The sequence below is a fragment of the Callithrix jacchus genome, chromosome 4, assembly GCF_049354715.1.
Source record: "Callithrix jacchus isolate 240 chromosome 4, calJac240_pri, whole genome shotgun sequence".
NCBI classification, from domain to species: domain Eukaryota; kingdom Metazoa; phylum Chordata; class Mammalia; order Primates; family Cebidae; genus Callithrix; species Callithrix jacchus.
The window spans coordinates 118,502,853-118,523,376 of record NC_133505.1 but is presented as its reverse complement, the minus strand read 5'-3'; the positions used below and the strand labels follow the sequence as shown (position 1 = coordinate 118,523,376).

At 40.3% G+C, this 20,524-nt stretch overlaps 1 protein-coding gene and 1 long non-coding RNA gene across 8 annotated transcripts in view; one reads left to right on the top strand and one right to left on the bottom strand.

The window, feature by feature from the left end:
• Nucleotides 1–17,644, bottom strand: part of LOC144582195 (uncharacterized) — a 73,914-nt gene extending 56,270 nt beyond the window's left edge. The window contains exons 1-2 of the long non-coding RNA XR_013534489.1: nucleotides 17,604–17,644; nucleotides 17,329–17,465 (exon numbers count right to left, since the gene is read on the bottom strand). This is a non-coding gene — a long non-coding RNA (uncharacterized LOC144582195). The remainder of the gene's footprint in view (nucleotides 1–17,328; nucleotides 17,466–17,603) is intronic.
• LAMA4 (laminin subunit alpha 4) overlaps nucleotides 1–20,524 on the top strand; it is a 209,616-nt gene that overhangs the window by 47,474 nt on the left and 141,618 nt on the right. For 3 of the 7 annotated variants that reach the window (XM_054254353.2, XM_078369971.1, XM_054254352.2), the window contains exon 2: nucleotides 607–937. In XM_054254353.2, coding sequence (XP_054110328.2) covers nucleotides 743–937 — 195 coding nt within the window. In that variant the 5' untranslated portion in view covers nucleotides 607–742. Of the gene's footprint in view, nucleotides 1–367; nucleotides 469–606; nucleotides 938–20,524 lie in introns of those variants that run through there. The other 4 variants (XM_035296546.3, XM_035296545.3, XM_078369970.1 and 1 more) reach the window with 2 other exon arrangements.

The window sequence follows — 20,524 nt, the reverse complement described above, 5'->3', positions numbered from 1 at the left end:
GAAAGTGGGCATCCTGACCCTCTGCCTTCAGAGATCATATACCTCTGGTTCCTACCCCTGGAATTCCTTTTCCACCCACTTTCCTGCAAACTAGCTGGGGGGGCACATAAAAGGTCTATATAAATATAGATAAGATAATAAGATATCCGGCACCTTGACTACATAAATGAGAGTGGTGAGGAAGCGGTCACAAAAGCTGAATATTCATGCGGAGCCCTTGGAGGGGCTCCAAACTGAGAGGGGAGGGGAGGCCGCAGGGAAAGGCGGACCTCCTTGTCTGAAAAGCCAACTTAGGTGGGAGGGCCTGGGAGTGGAAGGTGAAAAGGGAGTGGTGAGAATGAATGTGAGAAGGCAGCCGGGACAGCGCAGTCCCCAGTCACGAACCGCCAGGGAGAGGCGGCCTGGCGCTGGCGGGGCTCACCCCAATCCTTCTGCCTTTTGATGCCGGACTGTAAGCTCCGTCCGTCTGTAAGTTTTTGAGCCAGAACCTCCGCGGGGAGGGAGGAAAAGTGAAAGAGGGAGTGGGAGAGAGGGGGGAAAAGGGAAGACAGAGGGAGAGGGGCTGGGACTCTCCCTTAAGCCCGCACTTTCCCTTTTTCCCCCAAGCTGCTGGTTGCGCTGCCACCTCCGGATACTGCACACGGAGAGGAGGATAGCGAGGCACCGCCGCACCACGCGGGGGACCCACGGAGACCCACAGCACCCGAGCCCTGGAAGAGCCCCGCTGGATGTCGGCGGAGAGATGGCTTTGAGCTCAGCCTGGCGCTCGGTCCTGCCTCTGTGGCTCCTCTGGGGCGCTGCCTGCTCCCGCGCCGCGTCTGGGGACGACCACGCTTTTCCTTTCGACATCGAAGGGAGCTCAGCGGTTGGCAGGCAGGACCCGCCTGAGCTGAGCGAGCCCCGCGTGGCTCTGGGACGCCTGCCGCCTGCGGCCGAGGTACAGTGTCTGCAGTGGCCACCGTGCTGGGCACCTGCGTCCCGCGGGCCGTGCCACATTCGTCCTTCTCTCTCTCTCCGCCTCTTTCCCCACTGCCTAGAGAGTTTCACCTGGGCTGGTTCACTTCAGTTCAGAAACTTGAAGTGAAGAGTTTTCCTTTGTAAGTTGCGTTTGGATGTTGAGAGTTGAAAGTTGAGGCTTGGAATGTATCTTCTCAAACCGGCCAGAGTGCATGTATTGGTGCCCTGAGTCCCTGTGCTACACCCTCACCTGGGACTGCAGCAGCACATCGGTGACTTCTGCCACTTGCGTGTCCCAATAGTCATCTTGTCAAGCCACAGTGCTTAACGTGTGTGCCCTGTCACTGGCTTCCTGCTCCTCTGTGCTGTTAGGACAGTAGGACCTTTTTTGTCTCATATTAAACAAGAAGTCTTTTGCAGCAGGGAAAGTGAGGGGGTGAGTGAGAGTGGCTGGTCATGAAAGAAGCTGTTAGCTGAGAGGATACCTTAAATAGAACGAGCCTTTATATTCCAGAAGCAAGATGTTTCCATTAAAATCAAGCCTCGGGGTATGCTATTGATTATACATGTATTCAAAGAACTGCTGTTTGAATACCTTACAATAGCTTTTAAGTTTAAAGTAAAACCAAAATGTAGAGATCTGGTGAAGGAGAATGAATCCAGAACAAGTGATTTAAGAGACCCCTTGAACTGAAACAGACAACAGCGTGTCTTTTACATGGGAGATGCTAACAAGGGGGAAAATGAAGTCACCTAAGTTCATGGGAAAGGAAGGAGCAATTGACCTAACAAAACAAACACCACACTCTATAGCTATGGTTACAGCAACCCTACAACTAAAACAGTTATGTGGATTGACACTATTTCTAACAGCACTGATGCATGGGTTTTTGTTATGAATTCTGTTGTTAGTACAATTATTGTTATTAATTAGTGATGATTAAAAATAAGGTGCATGAACATGATCCTTTTTCAGAGTAAGCCCTACCCACGTGCCCCTAAAAAGAGAGAGAGAAGACAACGTCAGAATATACCAAGCTCTCACTGTGGTATAAAATTTAGCTTCCATGAGAAAGAGAGAGCATGGCTTCTGGTCAACTTCATACCCAGAGACTTGGGGAGAAGCCAGACCAGGAGGGACTTCAGGCAATGGGAAGGTCTGCTTCTCTACAGGCTTGGAATTAACCCCAGGGAAGCATTATCTCCACCTGTTGCTTTGAACATAGGAAGTCCCTGAATGAAATGCTTAACAGTAAGATTGGCAGATAAATTGAGGTCACCCAATTAAATGTGAATTTCAGGTAAATAATGATGTATTATTGTCACGTCCCAAATACTGTACAGAACATATTTATACTAAAATTTGTTTTCATTGTTCATCTGAAATTCAAATTTATCTGAGCATCCTGTATTTATATCCATTACATCTAAAGAGACAAGCTATATACAGCTGTTTTTTATAACTCTCATCCCAAAACAAATTAGGAAAGTAATTTTAGAGTTTTAGAGAAACTTAAAATTAATGTTGATACCCTAGGAAATTTCTTATGTGCTCATATGTTTGGTGAAATAATAGGAAAACAGGACAGCAAAGTGTTTTAGATTGTAGGATTTCAGTCGAATGGTCCCAAGTTGAAATTTCGAGCTCTTTGACCTTAGGCAAGTTACAGATGCAGATGCAAGATTACAGATAAACTGAAACTGACAGCATTTATTGATGTCTGCTTTATACCTCATACTGTTATTGTAATTAAATTAGATAAAATAGAGCACTTAGTACAGTGCTTGACATGGTATAAATGCTTTGTATATGCCAAGATTTGTTATAATCGTTACTATTAAAAATGTGGATGACTAGGTTAAAAGAAACCCTTATTTGAGAATATTCCTTAGAACTTTATGTTTATGGTTTTCCTTTACTTAATGTTATTATATCTGTTTGTCTATATTCTTTCAACTGGAAAAATAAATGTCATGTAGTGAGTTAAATTTGTAATACTGTCAGAGTTTAATAGGTTCAGAATGCCAATGGAGGCCTTCAGTTTTGAAAAACAGAAAGAAGATATTAGTCATTCCAGGAAGGTCAAAGTATGTGGTGTAGAAAGGGTGGGACTGAGGTAATTATGTTCCCACTGCATAGTTTCACATAATGCCTCCAGTTAGCCTGCGGTCCCACGGCGATCCCAACGCCCCACCATCAGGTTTCCCATGCTCTTTATAGCCAGCAAGCAGACCTTAAACCAAATACATTCCGGAGACTTAATAACATGAGGCAAATACTAAACTCGATTGGCTCCGAAGATTGTATTTATGTATACATGGAGAAAGAAAGAGAACACACAGACGCATTATTCATGGGAGAGGTTTAATATGTGGATCTGAGGGTATTCTAAAAATACATTCTCTTTACTTGGATTTATATGAATGGTTATTCTGCAATTCTCCTTCAGAGGGAAGGAAGAAAAATACTAAGGCAAGCATGGAGCAGTGGAAGGTGCTTGGCTGAAGGCCTTCCTGAGGTTCTCCTAAGCTCCTCAATAGCCCAGCTTGTGTGCTCTCCATCCCTGAGTACTTAGCCCAAGACATTAACTCTGGCATGCTGTGTTGCTCCACGTGAGCTGGGGAACAAATACATGAAATGCGTGAGGAATAAAAGGATAGAGATTCTTGGCTGACCAAGAAGGAAGTCTCCGCTTTTCCTTGTAAAACAAGCCCAAGCTTCCCCCAGAATGCAAAGTATTTGAAAAGAGGAGCACCTGTGGGTAACTCCATACTTGTTGTGGGGAGGATTTTCCCACCTTTGCTTCTTTACAAGCAATCTACTGAGTCCATTATTGCTGAGTTTATAGTGAGAACAGTGATTCTCAACAGGTGATTCTCAAGGGGATACTGGGCAGTTTCAATCATGATAATCTATTCTAATATGTCACATTTAGGAAAAGAAAGTCCATTCATTCCGCCAAACACACTATAGCAAGAAACACTAAGCCTAAGTCTTCTTGACCAATATAAATACGGTAGATATGCAAAAGAACTGGAGCGGGGGTAGGAATAAAGATGGGAACACCCCAACAAAAGGCCAGTATCAGAATGTCCTTGGGAAGAGTGAGATTCTTGTCCATCAAAAAGAAGTAGGAAATAAACAAGGTCAAGAACACAAGGTTGTACACTGTGTGGCTGGAAAGAAGCCACACAGAGACTCTGAGATATTGAGAAGGCAAGGACTATGCTGACAGGGCATAGTCAAAGGTGATGGAGGAGGTGACAGTGATATTACTGGTTTTCACAAATAAATGACAGAATAAGGGGTACAACTGACAACCTTGAGTAATACCCCTCAGATGGGAAAAGAGGAATTTCTCTCCTAGAAACCTCAGTTTTGCTATTGTTGTCATTATTGCTGTGTTAACTTCACTCTGAGAAGATCAGTGCCCATGAACATACCCTACACTGGAAAAACTGACTTGCTAAAAAGAAATTATAAAGCAGACTAACTCTGAGGGACTTTTCCTCTTGACTCTTTCCCTTGTTGCTGTGTGCCCCCATGTCCCAACCTATTGTTAGGCTCCTGCCATTAAAAGATTGCAGAATGTTTAATAAAAATACTTTAGATCTCTTTCACCATCTGCTTTCTTTTTTCTTATCTTGGTCACTTGCTTTGAAAAAGATCCCATAGGATCACACTAAGACCCCCAGTCACTAGCCTGGGGTATCACTCTGTACTGCTGTTCTAACAATTCAATTAGGTGATCTCAACCCCCTACATGCAGTCATTATTTCATTTATTTATTCACCCAACAAGCTGGTTTAGAGCTTTACCTCAAACAAAGCAATAAAATAGGCACAGGAGGAATAGACATAAGGTGGAGTCTCATCTTTGCCCTCAGGAGTAAGCAATTTAAGAGAGAGAAAAAAATACATATATGGCCGTTATATAAAGCACAATGTACTAACATTCTATGGGGATGGCTACAAGGCAAATGCCATGGAAGTAATGTGAGAAAACTATTATTTCTGAGCTAGACTAGTAGGGCCCAGAACTTACTTGCCAAATACCAAAATGGGCTTCAAAAACCTTATTTTAGAAGAACTGGAATATACCGGTGGTGGTAATAGCAATAATAATATGGCTCATAGCTGACACTCGTCACTACTTACTGCATACCAGATACTGATCTGAACACTTTTCATGAGTTATTTCTAGTAACTTTCATGACAAATCAATGTGACTGTATCATTATTATCTCATCTGATACACATAGAAACCAAGGCACAGAGCATTTGCCCAGGCCCCTACTTGTAAGTTGCACAGCTAGGAAGGAGTTTATAAAAGCAGTTCAACTGTGCAAAAGTAGCTTGAAAGAGGTGATTAGGTAAACAGAAGTGTATATAGGAATACTTCTAGTCAAAGTTTGGGGAATTTCTTAAAATGAAGAAATATATAATGCAATTTAGAGATCATTTTTGCAGTGCTTGTTAGATGAGTAGCATAAGTTGCAAAACGTTGAGATAACTTCTCTTCCCCATCAAGTCTAATAACTACTTTTTAAAAATACTCAAGAAAGAAAAAAACTAACACTTGTTAACTTCTACTATGTCCTGTCAACCTTCATGTATTATCTTATTTAATACTAGTAAAAATTAGACCCATTTTACAGATGAGTTCACTGAAGTTTAAAGGTGGTAAGTATCTTAACCAAATTTCCAAATGCTGTTCTGTATACTAGTGAGTCTCCCTGATAGAGCTCTTTTTTCCAACTATAGAGTCTTCTTATCATATTTTCCCTTTATAATCACATTCTAGTGTGTGTCCTCCACATGATGCTATGGTCTATCTTAAAAGTCCTTGATTTATATTAATAAGTAGGATATTCAAAACGGTATTGAATATGATAGACCTATTATAAAATTACTAAAAAATAAAGAATTCTATTCCCTGGTGTTCAAGAGTTCTCTAATTTAACCAGAGGAAGTTTTTTCTTTTAATGTGATAAAATAAATATAACAGAAACTCCGTCATTTGAACTATTTTTAAAGACACGGTTCAGTGGCATTGACTACATTAACGTTGTTATAAAACCATCACCACCATCCATTTCAGAACTTTTTCATTTTCCCAAACTGAAACCCATTAAACAATAACTTCTGATTAACTCCTTCCCCCGGCCCCTGACAACCACCATTCTACCCTGTCTTTATGAATTTAACTACTCTAAGTACTCCATATACATAATCATGCAATACTTACCCTTTCATGCCTGGCTTATTTCATTTAGCATACTGTCTTTGAGGCTCATCCTTGTTGTAATATGTGTCAGAATTGCATTCCTTTTTAAAATTGAATAATATTCTGTTTATATGTATGCTATATTTTGTCCATTCATTTGTTGATGGGCATTTGGGTTGCTACTGTGAATAATGCTGCTACGAATATTGCTGTACAAGCATCTGCTTGAGTTCTTGCTTTCCGGTTTTCTTGGGCATATACCTAGAAGTGGAATTTGCTGGATCATATGGTACAGAGAACGTTTTAAAACTCAGCATCTGATAGGGGCCAGGTAAAAAAGAATTGAGTGAATCTAGCTCAGTAAAGAAACACATCCTGTAAGTGGTGGGCCTCAATAATGGGAGAAGAGAGAATGCCTCTTCCAGAGTGGGAGCCACCTCTCAGCACTGCCAGATCTTCTGGTTTTATTTTGTTTTGTTTTGTCTTTTTCAAAGGAAGACAGAATTTGGATTCATAAGTGAAATTGCTGACTCAAATATTTTTTTAATTCCTTGTAGGCTTAGTACATCTGAGGGCCAGATTCAGCTCAAGGATAATTTATTTGCAGCCTCTGCTTTACAATATTTTGAAGTTCAGCTTTCATTACAGGCAAAATATGGGCTTACAACCAGACAGATATGGTATGAATCCAGCTCCACAACTTTCTAGCTGTTTGACTTTGGGCAAATTTGACCATCTTTTAGATACTTAGTTCCTTTGATTATAAAATAAATAGAAATACACTTGCTTGCAAAATTGTTGTGAAATTTAAATGAAATAATATATGTAAGCTGCCTACCACAAAGTCAGCTCTCGTTTCTCTCGGTCTCTTTCCCTTCTCCCTCATTTTTCCACTCTCTGCTTCTGTCTATCTTCAGGTAAAGTTTTCTACTATCTGGTTTAAAGTATTTTGTTATAAAAATCTTTCTTATTCCATAAATTTGAGTACTTTTAACTTTTGCTTAAAATTTGCTGATTATCCAACATTGGAGGAGGCTGTCCTTTAGTTTTTATAATCATTGTGTCTTTGATGATTCTTTAAACAGCCTTTCCCCAGCAATAGGAGGATCTGAGCAGTTAAGAGAAATAAATGAGCTTTTCTAAATCACTAAAAAATCTAAAGAAAAAAACCAACAGCAGCCAGGCACAGTGGCTCATGCCTGTAATCCCAGCACTTTGGGAGGCCGAGGCAGATAGATCACAAGGTCAGGAGTTCAAGACCAGCCTGACAAAAATGGTGAAACCCCATCTCTACTAAAAATACAAAAAAAATTAGCTGGGTACGATGGCAGGTGCCTGTAATCCCAGCTACTTGGGAGGCTGAGGCAGAGAATTGCTTGAATCCAGGAGGTGGAAGTTGCAGTGAGCAGAGATCATGCCACTGCACTCCAGCCTGGGTTACAGAGCAAGACTCCATCCCCCATCAAAAAAGAAAGAGAAAACCCAACAGCTTTGATATGACAAGGACAATACCTTTTCTCCCCTAATAATTAAATTTTTAAATCTGACTTTTCACAGTTTCTTGAAATAAAAATGCCAAAAACACTCCCCTATTATGGATTTTTTCTGGCTTATAGTAACCATATAAATATAATGATGGCCAGACATAATTTTGAGAGCTTTGATTGGTTAACAGCCATTAAAACCAGATTGCTAGCATATGCTTTGTGTTCTGAACCTTAGCATTTCCGATCATTTATTTTCTAAAATAAGTAAATCTAGTCTATTGATGTAAAGTGACCATATAGAAGAATATTTAAATACCTACTCATATTTGCAAAAGAGCGGCATTCTTTTTTCAACTGTTTTTCTTTTCTGCTCTTGGTATGGTAAAAGTTAAATTCTGGGAAATGGTTTACTAAAGGGAAGTTTAACCACAGATGTTTGTAATTCCAGCTTAAGTTTCCCATCAAAGCCTTAATGAAATTCAGCTGCCAGCAGTTCGGCCCTGAATCTGAGTCTTTTTATCATGAGAACCTGGGGGAAAAAACAGTCTGAAGCTGAACGATAGTGAGAAAATTTCCATATTCAGCCCAAATCTTCCCCATAAATAAAAAAAATATATAAACAAATTCTGTTAAAAATGGGAGGAGAGATGGGTGGATATAATTTAAGTAATATGCAAAATGACCTTCTTTTCATTCCCAGGACTTTCTTAGTTTTTATGTTGCATTTTGGTGAAGGCTAGAGATCTGTGTTTACCTAAATGGAGTGAAATTTACACATTTTTTGCTTCGTGAGAACTAGTGAGTTAGAGAAATCCTGTAACCTTAACAGCTGCATTAGTACAAGTCTTTTGCAGACTAGACCAGTAATCCAAGCTGTACTCTATGATTAAAAGGGCCCCTAAGCATGATGCAGACTTTGCATGTTAATATTTATTTTCAAATTATGTCATTTTGGAGTGGCATGATTGCTTCAAAGGAAATCAAGGACTCTAGGGATCAAAGGTACCATCACTAAAACTTGCCTCACACACATGACTATTACATGGAATACTGTTGTCTATGTGCAAAGTGAATTGCAACATGGCACACTGAACTAAGCAGCACTAGAAAACCAAATGTCAATCCTAAGAAGCACATGACATAGGCACCAGCAGAAGGGAAGAGAAATGTCTAGTGAGCCTCAGCCTCTGGGATGCTAGGGCTATAGAACCCTCTAGAATCACAGCATAGAGCCCCAGCACAAATTCAGGGTCTGGGGCTGATAACCCTGGCAAGCCTCTTCTTCCACAGCAGAGGTAGTCCAAGGTGCCTTTCAAGATTCATGGTTACATGTGTGTGCTTCCCTTTAATGAACAGTGATACAATTTGACAAGCTAAAGGTGTTACCTAAGTGTTACCTCTTTTCCTGCTGATCTGTCCTGAGTCCTAGGTGGTTCTGTCAACCCACAGGTCACAGATGAGGTGCTAAATGCCTGCTCTTTGGAGATTAAACAGTCTGAATATCTGAAGATGGACTGCAGTTTCATTGTAGTACATGAATAATTGCCTCATTTATATTGTTGTCTGCCATCGTTAATGCCAACAGACACCCTGAAATTCCATCCATAAGAGACCTGATGCCTCTCCTGCAGCACAAAATTCAGCATAAAGGAGATCTCTTTGAATGTAGAGTCAGTGGGTGGTTGGTTATTACTGGATACATAAATCTATCATACCTTGCAACATGAGCCATGAAATCACAGGAATCATAGAACGTCAGATTTAGAAAGGAAGTTTAGAAATTCAACTCTCTCATTTTGTAGATGAGAAACCTAAACTGAGAAGAGAGGGGAGGTGGGGGTGCTTGACCCAGGGACACAAAGCCCATTAGCAGTAGTACAATCATCATGGGATGAACCCCAAAATTGGAGTTCAGCCTGGGAGGCACGTGGGTTCTTGGCTTCACACAGGGTGGAATTCAAGAGTCAGCCGACAGAGTAAAGTGAAAGCAAGTTCATTATGAAAATAAAGGAATAAAGAGGTGCCTACTCTATAGATAAGCAGTCCTGAGGGCTGCTGGTTGGTTATTTTTATGGTTATTTTTTGATCATATGCTAGACAAGGGATGGATTATTTGAGTTTTCCAGGAAAAGGATGGGGAATTCTCGGAACCCTGAGTTTCTCCCCCTTTCAGACCTTATAGGGTAACTTGCAGACGTTTCATGGCATTTGTAAACTGTCACCGCGCTGGCGGGAGTTTCTTTTGGTATGCTAATTTATTATAATTAGCATATAATGAGCAGTAAGGAAGACCAGATGTGTCTTTTAGTACCATCTTGGTTTTGGCAGGGTTTGGCTGGCTTCTTCACTGCATGCTGTTTTGTCAGCCGGGTCTTTGTGACCTGTCATCCTGAACCAGTCCTGCTGAATTCGTAGCTCACAAAGAACTGTGTCTTCTGACTTTTTGCCTTATGTACTTTCCAATTGTTTTAATGGACTAAATCATCCTGGCTTTTTTTTTTTTTTTTTTTTTTTTGAACGGAGTCTGGCTCAGTTGCCCAGGCTAGAGTGCAGTGGCATGATGTTGGCTCACTGTAACCCTCCTCCCAGGTTCAAGTGATTTTCCTTCCTCAGCCTCCTGAATAGCTGGGATTACAGGTACCCACCACCATGTCCAGCTAATTTTTGTATTTTTAGTAAAGGCAGGGTTTCACCATGTTGGTCAGGCTGATCTGAAATTCCTGACCTCAGGCAGTCCACCCACCTGGGCCTCCAAAGTGCTGAAATTACAGGCGTGACCCACCACATCCAGCTTCATCCTAGCTTTGGAACTACTGATTATTACCTGAGCACATCTAGATATCTTACAAAAGATATCTGCTGCTAATATATTATTATTCTTTTACTCTTTATTATTTCTATTTATCCTTAAGTTGAGTCATCAGTAGGAGATTCTCATAGAGCTGAGTAGAGCTAGACTATGAGTCTGTAACTAACTATTCTGATTCTTGGCTTCATCACTAACAACCAGATCACCCTTGCCAGGTAAAGAAACCTGGTCAATCCCTCTACCTGCTGAGGCCTCAGTTTCTATACTAAAAAAATTAAAAATGATTACGTCTAGTAACAAAATTCTATAATTGTCTAATAAATAGATAAAAATTTATGCCAGTTGAAGGGAACCTGCCTTAAGATACTGAATCACACTGTCATAGCTGTTGCCCCAGTTAGAACCCCAAGACTTTAAGAGTCCAGAGCCTGAAGAAAACATGGGGTCCTAGTTTGTGGAAGCAGGTGTGGAGGGGTGGTTCCTAACAACTTCAGATGTGGGGCTGGGGTATAGCCCCAGCACAGGTTACCAACAGAGCCACAGATATGAGCCTCTCCCCTAAGCGTGTCTCAGTGTAGACAATAAATATTCATGGATTTCCCATGCCAAGGTCCAAGGGTGCTCTCCCTACTCTATCTGGACCCTCCAGAATGATCCTAAACCTGTCCCCAATCCAGAGAGACAGAAAAGTATACAATGGAAGAGATCAGGGACTGGAGACCTACTGAGCAGCGACTCAGGTCAACACATAACAGTTCAGTGCCAAGTGGCAGAGAGTCCAGAGATGAGAAGGCGTTTTTACTCAATGAGAAAGAAAGGGAAAGCCAGTGACAGATTATCAATCATTATAAACATCAACAGGAAATACTCACATTATATTATACATAGTACAGCTGTCCGCTAAATCTTAATGACAATGTAAAGAAGAATCCTGCTCTAGATTGGGCAGAATACAGCATTTAGAAGCAAGTATGTTCAACGAACTGTCTAGAAGGCAGACTTGGTATGTGAGGGGATGTGCTCTGGTGTCTAAATGCCCTGATTGTTGCTGGCTTATGGGGCAGAGGGATCCAAAGCATTGCTACTGAAAGTGTAGTCCAAAGACTGCAGCATTAGCATCACCTGGGAATGTGTTAGAGATGCAGAATCTCAGGTTCCACCCCAGAATCAGAAGCTGCATTTTCACCATGTCCCCAGGCTGTTCATCTGCACATTAAAATATGAGAAATGTTAGGCTCTCAAATACAGGTGGGCTTGAATTTTGAATGGAATTACAGAAAATTGAGAATACAGAAAATGTCAAAAAGTTTTTGAGACAGTTATGGAGGGAGACCCAAAAAAACATAAATTATGGCTAAATCTAGTAAGGGGCGTGCTACCTGAAAAAACGTATTTCAGAATAAAACACAAGCCTCAAAGCAGAGTTTGCTTTGAGGCATCTGAAGGAAGCTGATAAAGTCAAGTCACTTCCTGAAACCATGGCACATACATACTGGGTGCTCCGAATGTATTTTTTGAGAAGAGACATGAAATGACACGGCAGATTTTCTACACCCACCTAAGTCTTCTCCGCACCCATAGCCCAGATAGCAAAACACTGAAGACTCTGTGTCCTTGAAGAAAGTAGAGCAGAGGCAGAGGAAGAATTTGCTTGGGGAATCTGCTCAAAAATAGGATGTTGCTCACACTTCTCAGGAAATAGTGGGATTGTGATGTTTTTCTTGGTAACAAGGGAGTCATTCTGATTCAGAATGTCTCTTCAGGGAGTGAGGAGTGCAGTCTGCATCCAGACTAAAAAGATAAGAGACAGGGGAGAGACCTAGTTCCCCAAAATGAAAATTGCCAATTGCTATTCCTCCAGCTGGTCCTTTTCTAGAGGGATTGAAATCTGCAGGAAAGTGCTTTTGAGTCAGGTCTGTGTCTCCTTCTGTATCAGAGCAGATGTCCCCATTCTCCTAGCAGGCTCCAGGTGTTCTTGATGCAGCCTTTTACCTTTAATTACTAAGCACTTGATTAGTACTTGCTGCGTTGCAACTACTGTTCTAAGCACTTATGTGTACTATGAATTCAGTTATTCCTCATAACAACCTCAAGAGGAAGGCATTAATATTAACTCCATTTTACTGATGACAAAAATAAGCCAGATAGCAGTTAAATAGGTCACAGTCATAGCTAGGAAATCTGACCCGAAGCCTGTAACCTTCACATTATAATGACCCTCTAACATCTGTGTCTAAGTCTCAGGGTGCCTTAGCAATACCCCAGCTAACAAAGGTTATCCTTACTACCACAGTAGTCTTAGCAGTTGACAAGTCTGTAAAGAACATTTAAATTAGTGGTATGTTTAGTCTTTGGCCTGGTTTTTAAGTTATAGAGTAAACTAAGCATCATCTCAGTAACAGTAGGGAGTTCTTTCCTTAAACATAAGAGGAATGAAAGTGGGTGAAACTTCTGAATGTGTGTATATTTTGTAACTCCAGCTATGCTGAGCACTGGTTTTTCAGTGGAGTGATGAGTCTACTCTGTGGACCTATAACTTAAAAGATCTTGAGGCCAGGCATGGTGGCTCATGCCTATAATTCAGCACTTTGGGAGGCTGAGGCAGGAGGATCACGAGGTCAAGAGATCCAGACCAGACCCTCCTGGCCAACAGGGTGAAATCCCGTCCCTACTAAAAATACAAAAATTAGGTGGGTGTGGTGGCATGGGCCCATAGTACCAGCTACTCAGGAGGCTGAGGCAGGAGAATTGGTTGAACCCGGGAGGTTACAGTGAGCCGAGATTGTGCTACTGCACTCCAGCCTAGTGACAGAACAAGACTTCATCTCAAAAAAAATATATTGAAAAGGATATGGAAGGAGCTGACCTGGTCATAAAAACATGACCTCAGTTCAAAAAAAAAAAAAAAAACCTAAAAATTGAGCTGCAATGTGATCCAGCAATTCCACTGCTGGGTATATACCTGAAAGAAAGAAATCAGTATATAGAAGAGATATCTGCACTCCCATATTTGTTGCAGCACTGTTTACAATAGCAAAGATTTGGAAGCAACCTAAGTGTCCATCAACAGATGAATGGATTTAAAAAATGTGGTACATATACACAATAGAGTACTAGTCAGCCTTAAAAAGAATGAGATGCAGCCATTTGCAAAAACATGGATGGAACTGGAGATCATTATGTTAAGTTAAATAAGCCAGGCACAGAAAGACAAATGTCACATGTTCTCACTTAATTGTGGGATCTAAAAATCAAGTCAATTGAACTGATGGACATAGAGAATAGAAGGATGCTTACCAGGAGCTGAGAAGCATAGTAGGGGGTTGGTGGAGAGGTGGGAATTGCTAATGGGCACAGAAAAAAAAGAAAGAAGGAGTAAGACCTAATATTTGATAGCACAATGGGATGACTATAGCCAATAATAACTTAATAGTACATTTTAAAATAACTTAATATAATTGGACTGTTTGTAACTCAAAGGATAAATGCTTGAGGGGATGGATATCCCATTCTCTATGGTGTGCTGATTTCCCATTGCATGCCTGTATCAAAACATCTCACGTGCCCCATAAATACGTACAACTATTATTTACCCACAAAATTTTAAAAATAATAAAAAGATTAAAAATAAAACAATTAAACAGAAAAACGTGATCTCATGGGAAATTGATCAGACAGTTATGTCAATCGGGAAAACTAACGAAGGTTTAAAAACAGTTTACCTTTTAAAATATTTCTCTACAAATGACCATAGAAAAGGAGAGGAAATTTAACAATAAAAAGGATTCAAAAGTCAGATTTATAAGAAATATAGGCTGATAACTCCTTTAAGAACTATATAAAAGAATTTGTCTGAAATAAGTGAGTTATTCATTCAGCGCCAAAGGAATAAGGGTATAGCGCTGAAAGGTCCCATTCAAGGCACCAGTGATTTGTTCAGAACAGACTCAGTCTTCAGCCCTTCTGAACTAAGAGAAGAACTGAAGCAGTAGTCACTTGTGAAGTGCATTGTAACCTGAATGGGGGAATGTGTGAGAATAATGTTCTCCCAAATTTTCATGCACAGGGATCTCTTTACTATTTCTCCTCCTCCTCTAACCTCATGTTTTAAAATGTTTTATCTTCTGTATTAGTCTGCAGGGTCTGCCATAACAAAGTACTCCAGACTGGATGGCATAAGCAATAGAAATTTATTTTCTTACAGTTCTGGAGGCTAAAAGTCCGAGAGCAAGGTGCTGTCAAGGTCGGTTTCAGGTGAGGGCTCCCTTCATGATTTGTAGATGGCCACGTTCTCACTGTGTCCTCACATGGCCTTTCTTATGTGTATTGCAGAGGGAGAGAGGTCTCTGGTATCGCTTCCTCATCTTATAAAAATATAAGTTTTATAAGATTCACGTGTTCCTTCTAAAATGTTGTTTAATCTTTTCTCTCTCTCTCTTTTTTGAGACGGAGTCTTGCTCTGTTGCCTGGGCTGGAATGCAGTGGCGTGATCTCGGCTCGCTGCAACCTCTGCCTCCTGGGTTCAAGCGATTTTCGTACCTCAGCCTCCCAAGTAGCTGGGACTACAGGTGGCTGCCACCACACCCAGCTAATTTTTGTATTTTTAGTAGAGATAGGGTTTCACCATGTTGGCCAGGCTGGTCTCAAACTCCTTACCTCAAGTGATCTACTCACCTCAGCCTCTCAAAGTGGTGGGATTACAGGTATGAGCCACTGTGCCCAGCCCATTTAATCTTTATTACCTTTATTTATTACCTCTTTATAGGCACTATCTCCAAATACAAATACAAACACATTGGAGATTAGGTTTCAACATGAATTTTGAGGGGACACAATTCAGTTCATCACAGCTACCAAGTGAAAGGTATTAAGTAGTAACTCATTTCTTAATGAGGCAAAGGAATTTATAACCACAAAAGAGAGCTTCTAAGAAAATAAGATAATAAATGTAATTGCCCTGTTTTGACTTTAAGCAAAAGCCAAATTTAGCATTTGATTTTAATTGTACATTTTTAATAAATGTCACCATTACTTTTATTTTATTTTCTATTTTTTTTTAGACAAAGTCTCACTATGTCACCCAGGCTGAAGGGCAATGGTATGGTGATCTCAGCTCACTGTAACCTCTGCCTCCCAAGTTCAAGCGATTCTCCTGCCTCAGCCTCCCAAGTAGCTAGGATTATAGGTTCCCACCACGCCTGGCTAATTTTTGTATTTTTAGTAGAGGCAGGGTTTCACCATGTTGGCAAGGCTGGTCTCGAACTCCTGACCTCAAGTGATCCACCTGACTCGGCCTCCCAAAGTGTTGAGATTATAGGCATGAGCCACAGCACCTGGCAAACATTTAATTCAATATTTTGAAATATGAAAAACCGTTTGTCAGGTTCTGTACTGCCACATTGTATTCCTCAGATGTCCAGAGACACTTGACTGATCCATATCAATATCTTTTCTGTTTTTTTTAGCAGAAAGGTGCCCACTACCTTAGCAAGTGCCATGTATCCTACAAAGACTAATAAAACACGGAGATGAAACAAGTACACTAATAATGCAATACAGCTCATTTCTTATGTTACAAAAACTCTTGGAGGATTTAGAAGGAACATTCACTCCCAGTGGAACATTCCCAGGTGACTTCAAGGGCAAGATGGCATTTGAGTTGAATCTTTCAGATTGTGGAAAAGAATACAAGCTGAGGGGACAGGATGAGTAAATAAAAACAAAGACACAGGGTTTCTTCTAGGAAAGGAAGTAGCCCCAGTTGGTTGGGCTGAACAACAGGGAGCCATCAAAGGTTTCAGAGCAGAAGAAAGAGAAACACAGTGAGAATTGTGATTTGTCAACATTCATCTGGAAACAGGCTCCTGGCTAGATTTGGCAATAGGCGGCAGAGAGCCTGGAATCAGGGTAACCTATGTCGTGCATTGGTAACCGTCCAGGAGACCCTAAGGAGGCCTGGATTTGGATGCTGGCTGTGGTCTGGAACAGAGAACAGTTGCTGGGATCATAGCCAAGGTTCTATCAAGATGGTTTGTCATATGTTTGAAGAGTAAGGATGAGGGAGAAGTTAAAGGTCCTGCTGATGTTTGTAGAAACATATTAAATCATGGGAGAGAAGTCTCTGCAGAGACCTTTTAACATAAAACCTACTAAATCAGTGGCGTTTAGACTGAGGCTCCATGGAAATGCCTGAGGGTACAAGGCCTCCTGAGCAGCCAGAGGTGGCTCCCTACCTCCTTCAATCAAAGCAGCTTCTTTTTTATTTGTTTTATAGATAAATTTCATGTGAAATTTTACTGGTTTTTTGAAAAGGACTTCTCTGCTCTAAAACATTTGAGAACCACTATGCTGGAGCCTCCCAAGTTGATATTCTAAATCTAGACAAGTCTCCAAAATGTTACTCAAAATCTTATTCAAATCAGTGCCTCCTAGGCAGTTTCCCAGCTGCACACACGCCTGCCTCAGGCCAGTACATGTCACTGGTTGCATTGAGCAGCTGATGTTCAGAGCACCCCTGTAATAGCTCCAAACATAAGCTAGAAATCTTTAAACAATCGGTGCTCTCCTGAGAGATATTTTTATGCTTCCTGTTCCTTGTCTGATGATATTTTTGGCCCTTTGCAAGGAAATTAGGAAATTCCACTTTTGTCTCGGTCATTACCTGGGAGTACTGAGGACAACAAAGGAACTTCTGAGAGAGGATAGGATAGTGGTGGGTAGACCAGATAAGCACTATGTTTTGATCTTCCTAGAAATGACCAAATGTCTGTTCAATTTTTATTCTTCTAAACCAATTATTCCATCACAATACACGTCATCTTATTCTGAAACATAAACCAGTTTCTTACCTGCACCCTGAGCTAAAAAGATAGCTCTCAAGTCGTACTTTCTCCTTCCTTGATGCAGTATTTTACCCCCTTTGTGGTCCAGAAGCTGTTCCCAGTGATCTCCAAAGGGCAAAGTACTTCCATGATGAACATTTTGTCTATAAAAATCAATAAAATAGGCATGAAAAATTGTGGTTTTCATGTGAATTAAAACAGCGGCAACCTAAGCATTTCATAGTGTCATGAAGGCAAACTACAGGTTTTCAAATTTGCTTTATAAAATATCTGCAGTATACCCAGGAAGAACTGATGTTCTAATGAATTACAAAAGTCTCTTATACCTCTTTTTACCCATAGCTTGAAGAGTTCAGCTTTTAAAAAGCTGTTGATATTGAACAAGTGTTATACACAACTGCCAAATATTGGAATTTCCAATGACTACTGCATCAGGTAAAAAATAGTGTTAATACTTATTTACCTTTCATGATTTACAAGTGTTTTGCTACATATTTCTACCTTTAGTCTTCACAATCATTTTACCAGGCAGGCTGGTGGGTATTCCTCTAATTTATGAAAGCATGTTAATGTTCAATGATAAGCCCCAAATTTCCTAGCATGGAGCATTGTTGAGAGAGCTGAGGTTTCATAGAGACTGTTAGAATGGGAAGAGCCTAGAAATCATCACGCTGCTAATGTCATTGAAGAGGAAGAAACTAGAGCCAGAAATTGAGTCATTTCCCCAAGTTCCCATACAGGATTTCTAGAACTGGAACCACAACCAGGTTTCCTGGCTCTGTGGGGGCAGTCGTCTTTCCCTACTGCATCGCAGAGCACAGTCACCATCACAGGGGTGTTGAGACATTAAGTGAGCTGGATTAGACAAGAAGATATCCATGTTCGCCTTCATCTTGTAACTTATGTAGCCATCTGTGTCTTAGAACTAAGTAATTACTGAAACATTAAAGGTTCTCTTCACCTTCAGTCATTATATTTATGTCAATTTTGAATTTAATTTATAACCAAATCATGTATCCCTTTTCTTTCATTTCAAGCATTTTTTGCCCCATATGGCTGTCAACCCCTTAAACCATGCTTTCAGCACCTATACTTAGAAAGTAAGCATTCAAGTGCCATAAGATTTCAGAATTTCTGGCTAGAGTTTTCTAGGGTCACATAAAAATAAACCAAACATCCTTGATCTTAAAAGGAAGAAAGAAAGATCTATTTCAAAATTGAACAATAACATTTTTGTTTTAAAAGTTGGAGAATTAATTTTTAAAATTCCTAGACCACATCATGTCTGGTATTCCTCCTGTACACAGTCATCAGCCAGGTTGCCACATGACTTTAAGAAACTTCCCTATCATGTAGCAAAACAATTGAAACATGAGAAATTAATGAAGAAAATGAAATGGTGGTAGCACCAAAGTGGTCCACTCTGGCACTTGTACCCCTCTGTGATCTTCTCAACCTGCTTTATGACAATTCTGAATTTCAGGAGTTCCATTTTTATATGTAGAATTTTTTTTACTGTTAATATCACATCCAATTCACCCTAGTCTTCTAAGAACAAAAAAATACATCATACCTGTTTCTCAAGAAAATCTGCCATTCCCAATGGAACTATGCAACTTTATGGTATAATCCAGGGACTTTGCTGTGAACAGCATCTGCTGAGATGTGCCCTGAACCTAATAGAGAACAAGGAAAAAACTGTATTTCAGGGAATTGGGGCAGTCCCACATGGTCTGCAAAATAGGAAGGTTTTTGAGAGACAGGACAGTTCTAACCCTGCCCATTCCATGCTCCATTTTCAAAATGGTAGGGACTATCATGCCTCATTCTCACCCTGGTCTTTGATGTCAGGAGGATCCTCAGTATGGTGAGAACAATACTGTACTTATGATAAAGCTAGGCCGTGCGTGGTAGCTCATACCTGTAATCCCAGCGCTCTAGGAGACTGAAGTGGATGGATCATGAGGTCAGGAGTTCAAGACCAGCCTGGCCAAGATGGTGACACCCTATCTCTACTTAAAATACAAAAATTAGCTGGGCATGGTAGCAGGCACCTACAATCCCAGATACTCGGGAAGCTGAGGCAGAGAATTGCTTGAACCCAGGAGGCGGAGGTTAGAGTGAGCCAAGATCACAACACTGCACTCCAGCCTAGGTGACACAGTGAGACTCCATCTCAAAAAAAAAAAAAAAAAAGGAGATGAAGCTGATGTCTGTGGAAGGCCAGAGTAATCACCTTTAAGTACATTATCCAAAGAAGATAATACTCTTCGAAAGGTGCTCAAAACCTCCAGGTTTTTATTAAAGGGCCAGGCTCTTCCTGGTTTCAAACAGTATTTGTGGTTACTTTGGCAGATGAAGCACATTTTTCTCGTGCCCTGTATTTTTGGACATGCAGTATATCAGTGTTCAGTGGAAATAAGCATTCTGTTATTTTTTTCTTATCACATTTTTGGTCGTCTCTTCCCTTTGGTTATGTTGAAAACTATGTGTTGGATCTATTTTGTAGTTATGACATTAGATCCCCATCTGAGATTATCTAAAGTAGTTTGGTTTTGATTACAATCTCTTTTTTTTTTAATCTGCTAACACAAGCTCATGTTCATCTAGAAATTGCGCTTTCTCAAAGTCATAAATCAGCATGAATTTCCTTGAGTTAGTTCAAATCAACTAGAAATTAACAAATTTCAAAAAAGAAAAAATATACTAAAATGTAGTCAAATCTTTATGAGAATACTTTATTTGCTATATCTCAGCTATACAGTGAGTAGGTTTATGACAGTAGAGTATTGAAAACAAAATGCACCAGGTTCTTGCTTTCATTCTTGATAGGTTCTAAGTTCATTAAATCAGTCTTGTAGTTCCTCAGAGAGCCACAAAATGAAGTGTTCCTCTTGTTATCTTGCTTAGCTCACTTTGGGTAAAATGCATCCAATGGCAAAATAAAAAATTTTAACATATGCAAGTCCATAAACATAATCCATCACATAAATGGAGCCAAAGACAAAAACCACATGATTATCTCAATAAATGCAGGAATGGCCTTTGACAAAATTCAACAGCACTTCATACTAAAAACTCTGAATAAACTAGGTATCGACGGAATGTATCATAAAATAATAAAAGCTATTTATGATAAACCTACAGCCAATATCATATTAAACGGGCAAAACCTGGAAGCATTCCCTTTGAAATCAGGCAC